General features: G+C 52.1%; 2 protein-coding genes across 7 annotated transcripts in view; one reads left to right on the top strand and one right to left on the bottom strand.

The window, feature by feature from the left end:
* Mboat7 (membrane bound O-acyltransferase domain containing 7) overlaps positions 1–4,634 on the bottom strand; it is a 15,825-nt gene extending 11,191 nt beyond the window's left edge. Inside the window, exons 1-4 of one of the 4 annotated variants that reach the window (XM_013355257.2) lie at positions 4,372–4,634; positions 3,699–3,777; positions 3,465–3,594; positions 2,870–2,996 (exon numbers count right to left, since the gene is read on the bottom strand). In XM_013355257.2, coding sequence (XP_013210711.1) covers positions 2,870–2,996; positions 3,465–3,594; positions 3,699–3,774 — 333 coding nt within the window. In that variant the 5' untranslated portion in view covers positions 3,775–3,777; positions 4,372–4,634. The other 3 variants (XM_026778132.1, XM_013355255.2, XM_005371388.2) reach the window with 3 other exon arrangements.
* Positions 4,635–5,046: 412 nt separating this feature from the next.
* Positions 5,047–8,120, top strand: part of Tsen34 (tRNA splicing endonuclease subunit 34) — an 8,128-nt gene continuing 5,054 nt past the window's right edge. The window contains exons 1-4 of one of the 3 annotated variants that reach the window (XM_005371389.2): positions 5,047–5,169; positions 6,244–6,490; positions 6,643–6,994; positions 7,129–7,404. In XM_005371389.2, the coding sequence (XP_005371446.1) occupies positions 6,248–6,490; positions 6,643–6,994; positions 7,129–7,404 (871 nt within the window). In that variant the 5' untranslated portion in view covers positions 5,047–5,169; positions 6,244–6,247. Of the gene's footprint in view, positions 5,170–5,359; positions 5,589–5,626; positions 6,071–6,243; positions 6,491–6,642; positions 6,995–7,128; positions 7,405–8,120 lie in introns of those variants that run through there. The other 2 variants (XM_005371391.3, XM_005371390.3) reach the window with 2 other exon arrangements.

The raw sequence follows: 8,120 nt of genomic DNA, 5'->3' as shown, positions 1-8,120 counted from the left end.
GGTGAATCTCTGTGAGTTCGAGGCCAGCCTCGTCGATTTTTGTCATGGGTGTTTGGTCCCCTGGAACTGTAGTTACACACAGTTGTGAGCTGCTATGTGGGTGCTGAGAATTGAACTCAGGTCCTCTAGAACAACAGTCAGTGCTCTTAACTCCTAAAGTATTTCTTCCACCCCAAGCTTGTTTGTTCCTTTCTGACTCTACTGGGTAGGGGTCAGGATGAGGATATAGATAAAATATTCTACCTATTTTATCAAGAGGCAAAACTTAAAGGCCACATCAGTGTCCTCCTGCTTTCTGCTAGGCTCAGTGGACAGAGTCCCAGCAGAGAGAGGGAGGAAAGAGAATGAAGCAGGGCTTCCCTTAAAAGATGGTTTCAAGGGCTGGAGAGATGGCTCAGTGGTTAAGAGCATTGCCTGCTCTTCCAAAGGTCCTGAGTTCAATTCCCAGCAACCACATGGTGGCTCACAACCATCTGTAAAGAGGTCTGGCGCCCTCTTCTGGCCTGCAGGCATACAGACAGAATATTGTATGCATAATAAATAAATAAATATTAAAAAAAAAAGATGGTTTCAAGGGGTAGGAAAGGGGCTCTAAAAAACACTTTTCTGTTGGGCGGTGGTGAGGTGAATCTCTTTTGTGTTCAAGGCCAGCCTGGTCTACAAGAGCTAGTTCCAGGATAGCTAGGACAGAGAAACCCTGTCTTGAAAAACAAAACAAAACAACAACCAAAAAAAAAAAAAAAAAAAAAAACACTTTCCCCTTCTAGGCCCACATCATATAATTCTTTCTCTGACCTAGCTACAGGCCCAAAGTTTTTTTTTGTTGTTGTTGTTTTTTTCATTTTTGACAACTCTGTCTCCTCTTCACCAAGCCACTGCAAAAAAACAAAACAAAACAAAGCTTCAAAACCCTAAAATTATCCTCAAAGCAACGTCTCCCAAGGTGACCCTGACTCACCTGCCCACAGCCCACAGTCTCTCAGACCACTTCCATACTCATCTAGTTTTTCGCCCAGACAGAGTCTTACATAACAGAACTGTTCTCAAACTCACTACGCAGCTAAGGATGATCTTGAACTCCTCCTCCAGCTTCACCTGAGTGCTGGGATTATGGGTTGGTAGCCCCCCACTAGCTTTTTCCTTTTTTGTCTGTAATATGTACTTTTATTTTTGTGTGTCTGTGTGTATGGCCTGTGTGTGCAGATGCGTCGTTATCTCCTGCAACTGGTGTTACTGATGTTTGAGAGCCCATCTGTCTGGGTGCCAGGATCTGAACGTAGGTCCTCTGGAAGAACAGTACTCAGAACCACGGAGCCCTCTCTGATTCCAGAGTCCTGGGATTAAAGGCATGCCATGCCCAGTTTAGAGGCTTTAAAAAAAAATGCTGAGATTACATCAATGAACCATTTGCTCAACTCTGATAAAGAAGTTTATCTATCTCATCTCATTGCATTATATTTTAGGTCTTTCAGCACCCACAAATTTAATAATTTGAAGAGGCAAATTTGCTGTATCCTGTCTTCTGGCCAGCAAACCAAAAACAAATTAGTAAAATGAAAAACTTTCTTCTCAAGGGATCTCAGCACCCTATAGAAGGAAATCCATTCAACAGCATGTTATTCAGAAAGTGGACATGGCAAACATAGTCTGTGGCACCCCAGCCCGTTCATACCTACATGTGCAGGTCCATACACACCCAAAAAGGGTCTCCTTCCAACTCACAGCTGACCAATCCCTGACTACTGTTGAGTTTTCCATAAGAACAAAGGATTCTGGAGAAACCAGTTCTCAGACTGTCCAGGACTGTCCAGGCCTATGTTGCTGGAGCCCAGAACATAACAAGAGCTCACCAACGTTGTCTGTGCTAGGGACTGAGGGCTGGCCTCTTTTTGCCCTCTTCCGAGGAGATTAAGGATACAACCCAGGGCTAAGAATGTAGCTCAGTTGGTCATGGGCTTGCCTAGTGCGCACGAGGCCCTTGGTTTGATTCCCTCGTACCATATAAGCCAGGCACAGTGCTGTACACCTACAATCCTGGCACTTAAGAGGTGGAGGCAGGAGGAACAAAAATTCAAAGTCATGGGGTGGTCGCAGTGCACGCCTTTAATCTCAGCACCCAGGGAGGCAGAGGAAGGTGAATCTCTATGAGTTTGAGGCCAGTCTGGTCTACATAGCGAGTTCCCAGGACAGGAAGGATTACACAGTGAAACCCTGTCTCATAAAACCAAGAAAAAAAAGTCCAAAGTCATCTTCTCTTTGAGGACAACACAGGGTGCTACAGAGACTCTCGGGAAGAAAATAACAAAATGAGGTCTGTAGTCCCAGCTGTGCCCTGGGCTAGCTACCTTCTCTCCACAGTGCTACTTCCTCCTTGGAGGATGGTCTGCAATAGATTCAAGAAGAGCATGTTGGCAAAGCATGCTGGGCAGGCACATTCCAGGTGAGCCAAGTGGCTTGTGATATCTCCTGACCACGGAATGAGTGGAGAGGTGAAGACCTCCTCCAGAGTATGTGAGAGGTCAACTCTGTCCCCAGGGAGATATGAAGTTTCAAGCTTAGGATTTGTGAAAGATTTAAAAAAAAAAAAATTCCAGCTGGGCAGTGGTGGTGCACGCCTTTAATTCCAGCACTCGGGAGGCAGAGGCAGGTGAATCTCTGTGAGTTCGAGGCCAGCCTCGTCTACAAGAGCTAGTTCCAGGACAGGCTCTAAATAAATAAAATTACAGCGAAACCCTGTCTTGAAAAACCAGAAAAAAAAAATCCATAGCCCTCTCCTGACTATGAGAAAGTCTAGTCTGGGAAAAGATAACAAGAATGCTGCTCCCTGGCTACCAGGGAGAAAAAAGGGGTAGTGTTCCCCAAATCTCACCTTCAGTGTCAACAGCAGCTGGATGGCATTGGTGAAGGGTGTGGGAGTGGGCAGGCCCAGCAGGCTGAGGGCTCGGAAGAAGAGGAGATAGGAGAAGGTCCAGGCAAGAGCCAGGGCATGACAGGAGCTACGACAGAGGTGGGAAGTTATAGAGTTGGGTACAGGGACCTTGGCCCTGCTTCCTTCTCCTGAGTGTGGCTTTATACCCCACCATTCCCTCATTCAGCCAGAAAAAAAGAGGGGAGAGAGTGACGACCAGTGGATGGCAGGCAGGGACAGAAGAGGCACAGCCACAGAGAAAAAAAGAATGAGGGAGTCAAGACAGAAGCATTGTGGTGAAGAAGAGAGCCAGCCAGAGCGCAGGACTGGGTTACAAATGACTGTCATCATGTGGACACTGAGGACTGGGGCAAATCTGCAGGGACAGGAAGGTGCAGAACAAGGTGAGGGAGGAAGAAACACGGCCAAGACACAGAGAAACATGAGAGAAACAGCAGGCAGCAAGAGACTGAAAAAGAAGAAATGAAAGACCCCACGAGGAAACAGGTTGCTGTTTCTCTGCATCCTCCTTTCTTTCTCACCACCTAGCTCTCACCAAGGCTGGGCCTGAATGAGGGCCCAGGTTCCCAAGATGGTGACCAGAGAATGCAAAGAGTGGGGGCCACAGGTGAATAAAGTGAGCCCCAGGCCCACAGCTGCTGCCCCCCATTTCTTCAGCCCAGGTCCTGAAAGGAAAAGGTAAAGTGTAAGCATAGAACTTTCGGGAGGGGTGATCCCCCACCTCAGCTCCCTCACCCTAATTTTCCACTGGGCACGGAACCTGACTCACCAGCTTTCTTAAAGAGGAAGCCGATAGGGATGGAGATAAGCAGGACCACTAGATAGGTCCATTCTTCGGGTGTCATGGTCTGGGGGAGGAAGGGCTCACAGTGAGAACTAGTATTCCAGTCCCTTCCTCTTTTGAGAGTAGAATCCCCTACTTTTGAGAAGCCAGGCCTCCAGTTCACTCCTCCTTCCAGGACCCAGGAATCAAGCCCCTCACCCCAATCCTCTGCCAACGTGCAAATCAAAAGCATTTCTGCCCCTATTTAAGACCTAGACATCTAAACACCTTCTGGCCCGGAAAACAATCCTTTGCAAGACCCTTCCTCTCTGATAGACGAGGAACCCACATCACCCCCACCTTCCTCTGAGTACACAGGAATCCTTAAGAATCCTGTCTGGATCTCCAGGCTCCCCTATGTCTCAGGGGACCCAAAAACCCAGAACTCCTACTCCTGCACACCCCGGCGAAATCCAGCATTTAGCATCCACTTGTCTTCAGAGCTCCGGCCTCCTCTCCAATCCAGACCCCGGAGAGAAGGCAACCCAGCCCCGCGTGGATCCGATTCCGCCCTAGCAGATCCACAGGCGGTTACGCCACCCAGCCGGGCCACGCTCTGGTCTCCGTCCCCGCACCCAGCCACCTTACGATTTTCAGCGACGCCTCCATACAACCCCACCTCGGCCCACCTGAACCGTCCGTGGACCAGGAGGCTGATGAGAAAATCCCTCTTTCTCGACCGCCCCTGCTCGGGCCACGCCTCCTCAGCTCAGCACGCCCCCGCACCGCCGGTTCCCGAGGGTGCCCGCTGGGCTGCGCGGTCCAGGCCCAGAAAGCGGATGCAATATGTATACAGCACGGTGGGAAAAGAACCCAGAACACCAATGCGCGGAAGGATGCCTGCCCCGTTCTTTCTGGGAGGCCCCAGGGCAAAGAGCTGCCAGTAGAGGGGGGGCGGGGTTTCGGGTCAGAGGCGGGGCCAAGGCTTCGAGTCCCTATGAAAACGGGTTGTGACTTAAGAAGGAGGCGGGACCTGGAGCTCGGCGTTCGGAAAGAGGAGGACCCTCAGCTTCGGATTCCTTCGGGTACACTCGGTAATTCAAGCTCACGGCGTGGAGGTGGGGCCACAAACTTCGGCTTACTTCGGAGATAGGCGAGTTCGGAATTAGAAGCGTTCACAAACTCGGCCGGATGTAGGCGGGCCCACACGCTTCGGCGTGATTCGGAGATAATCGGTTCCAAAACTCGCTGTTTAGTGTTAGGCGGGCTCACAAACGCAGCCCGATGTGGGCGGGGCCACACACTTCGGCTTACTTCGGAAATAGTCGGAATCAGACGGGTGGTGTGTGTCAAAGAATAGCAGGATGTAGGCGGGGCCAAAAGCCTGGACTAATTTCGGATAGTTGAATACGTTTTAGGTCACTGTCAAATGCCAGTGAGGCCAGAGGTTTTGTCCGAACTTTGGAAATAATCAGGGGTAAGTGGACTTAGTGGAATAACAAGCGGAGCCAAGAGCTTCTCGAAATATCTAGCCTTATTTGGGGGAGGAGGAAGGCGGAGCCATAGAAGACCGGAAAAGGCACTACGCGAGATCATTTATAACGGGGCGGGGCCAACAAGACTCGGTAGGCACGGGGGTAGGGCCAAGGGCGGTGACCCTCAAGGGCCCACATTTGGAGACCCTGCGGCCGTGAGAGTTCGCCTCAGGTTTTCAGCTCGGCTAACGTGACGGGATGACGGAGGACGCGCTACGTAGTGCCGGCTCCTCCTCTACTGAGAGTGTTGGCTAGCAGTTGACTTATGGGCTCTGACCGAAGACAGTGCGACAGAGTGAAGAGAAGTTAAGACGTGCACTGCGTTCAGAGTTCAATCGTGGGCGACAGCTTTCGAAACTGGGTAGGGAGTGGGCGGGTCACAGCTGGAGGTGCGACTTGGAAGGGGTGGCTGATTCGACAGAGCCGAGCACTCCCGAATGCGTTCGGTAGTAGAGCCGAGATCACCGGAAGGTTGACACTCTTGTGTTTAGGGTGGGCAGGGCTCCGGATTGAGCCGAACCGAGGATGCTGCAACATCGAACCGCTTGCGCAAGACAGGATTGGGTTCTTTAAAGTCCGCCTAAGTGAATAGGCAGGAAAGGCGAACCTCGGAAATTCGACATGGGAGGGTCTGGGTTCCAAGTTTCTAAAAGAGGGTGTGGCTTGAGCAAACCGCCAATCTACGTTGAGGTTCGGGACTTGATGGACACACCCGAAAGAAGACACCCACTTTGCGAAAAGGGCGGTGCACCGCTATGGCGGGAGGAGACGTGATGCGGTGGCACGCATTGGCCGAGATGATGGTCACCAGGAACTGAGGGGGAGCAGAACAGTGGGACCTGGGTGAGGGGCGTGGTCTCGAGCGGTCCTTCCGGGTGGGGCTTGGCCTGGGGAGCAGGTGGCAACCCCGGTCCCGCCCCCTCGGGTTCAGGGGCGGACCTTGCTTGCACGGGGACGTAGAAGGCTTCAGTCCGGTGTGCGGGGCTGTTTGGGTGACCAACACCCCCACTTTGCAGGAGGATGCTGGTGGTGGAGGTTGCTAATGGCCGCTCACTGGTGTGGGGAGCTGAGGCCGTGCAGGCGTTGCGGGAGCGCCTGGGAGTCGGGGGCCGCACGGTGGGCGCCCTGCCCCGCGGGCCCCGCCAGAACTCGCGCCTGGGCCTCCCGCTTCTGCTGTTGCCGGAGGAAGCCCGGCTTCTAGCTGAGATAGGCGCCGTGACGCTCGTCAGCGCCCCGCGCCCGGATCCCCGCAACCATGGCTTGGTAAGAAGCGAAAAGGCCCTTGTGGTGGGAAAGCCTGGGGATGGCCTGTTTTGGAAGGACGCTGTTGGGAGGTTGTAAACAGGGTCAGGATTCCTGTCTTCCTAAGGGACCGCAGGCTATGTCTTGGGGTTCCAGTTAAGTTTATTTCTCAGGCCCTAGCATCGTTCAAACGCCAGCAAGAGCAGAGTTTCCAGGAGCAAAGCACTTTGGCAGCCGAGGCCCGTGAGACCCGTCGTCAGGAGCTCCTAGAGAAGATAGTAGAGGGCCAGGCTGCCAAGAAGCAGAAGCTGGAGCAGGATTCAGGGGCGGATGAAGGCCAAGAAGCCAGTGGAAGCGAAGCTACCCAAGGGAGTGAAACCAGTGATGATGGCCAGGCGGCCAAGAAGCAGAAGCTGGAGCAGGATTCAGGGGCAGATGAAGGCCAAGAAGCCAGTGGGAGCAAAGCTACCCAAGGGAGTGAAACCAGTGATGATGGCCAGGCTTCTGCGGAGCAGGAGGGAGCAGGTGAGAGTAGTGTTTGGAGTTCAGATTTGGGGCAGGAGGGAAGGAAGCTTTAGGGAATTTTAATTGAGGTTTTTGGGAGGATAAGGACACCTTGCCTTGTGGATTCAGTAATTCTTCTCTATACCTTCCCCCAGACTCGTCATCCCCCCCAGACTCTTCATCTCCCCAACCAGGGCCTTCAAACGGGGTGACCCCCTTGCCCAGGTCAGCCCTGCTCATCCAGCTGGCCACTGCCAGGCCTCGGCCGGTAAAGGCTAAGCCTCTGGACTGGCGTGTGCAGTCCAAAGACTGGCCCCATGCTGGCCGCCCTGCCCACGAGCTGCGCTACAGCATCTACCGAGACCTGTGGGAGAGAGGCTTCTTCCTCAGCGCAGCTGGGAAGTTCGGTGGTGACTTCCTGGTCTATCCTGGTGAGTTCAGGTTGGGACTCTGGTGGCTGTACCTTTCCTGCTGGTCTTTATTTATTCTGCACTTTCTCTTTTGTCTACACCCTGGGGGACTCAATGCCCTGGAGACTCAGGGAAGGACAGTGGATAATGAGAGAGTTTTCCTGAGCTCCTGGAGAGTAGTTTAATAAGTTGTTTGGCTTGAGTCAGGGTCACATTAGGTCTCCAAGACTAGCTTGGAATTTGCTGTGCTGCACAAGCTAGCCTTGGAATGCAAAGTCTTCCTTTCCCTGCTTCCCAAGTGCTGGGATTACAGGCTTGTGTCACAGCAGCTGGCTTGATTTAGTAACTCTTGATAAATATTATGATCTAGAAGATTGGCTTAGAAATCCTTACAAATGTGCCCAAAACATATGAGCGCATGCCCTGCAGAATTCTTCATAGAATTGAAAGATTAAAAGCAGCAAAGTCACTATTAGTAAGGGCAAAACATAAAAATTAAACTGAGAGAGGTGGTCCCAGGCCTGGGGAGGCAGAGGCAGGTGCATCTCTGAGTTCCAGGCAATAGCACCAGGTGGTGATGGCACACATCTTTATTCCCCGCACCAGGGAGACAGAGACAAGTGGATCTTTGTGAGTTCAAGGTCAGCCTGATGTACAGGGTGAGTTCCAGGATTGGCTCCATAGCTACTCAGAAACCCTGTCTTGAAAAGCAACAACAACAACAACAACAACAACAA

Source organism: Microtus ochrogaster, unplaced genomic scaffold (genome assembly GCF_000317375.1).
Source record: "Microtus ochrogaster isolate Prairie Vole_2 unplaced genomic scaffold, MicOch1.0 UNK108, whole genome shotgun sequence".
In the NCBI taxonomy this organism is placed as follows: Eukaryota; Metazoa; Chordata; class Mammalia; order Rodentia; family Cricetidae; genus Microtus; species Microtus ochrogaster.
This window is presented reverse-complemented; position numbering and strand designations above follow the sequence as displayed.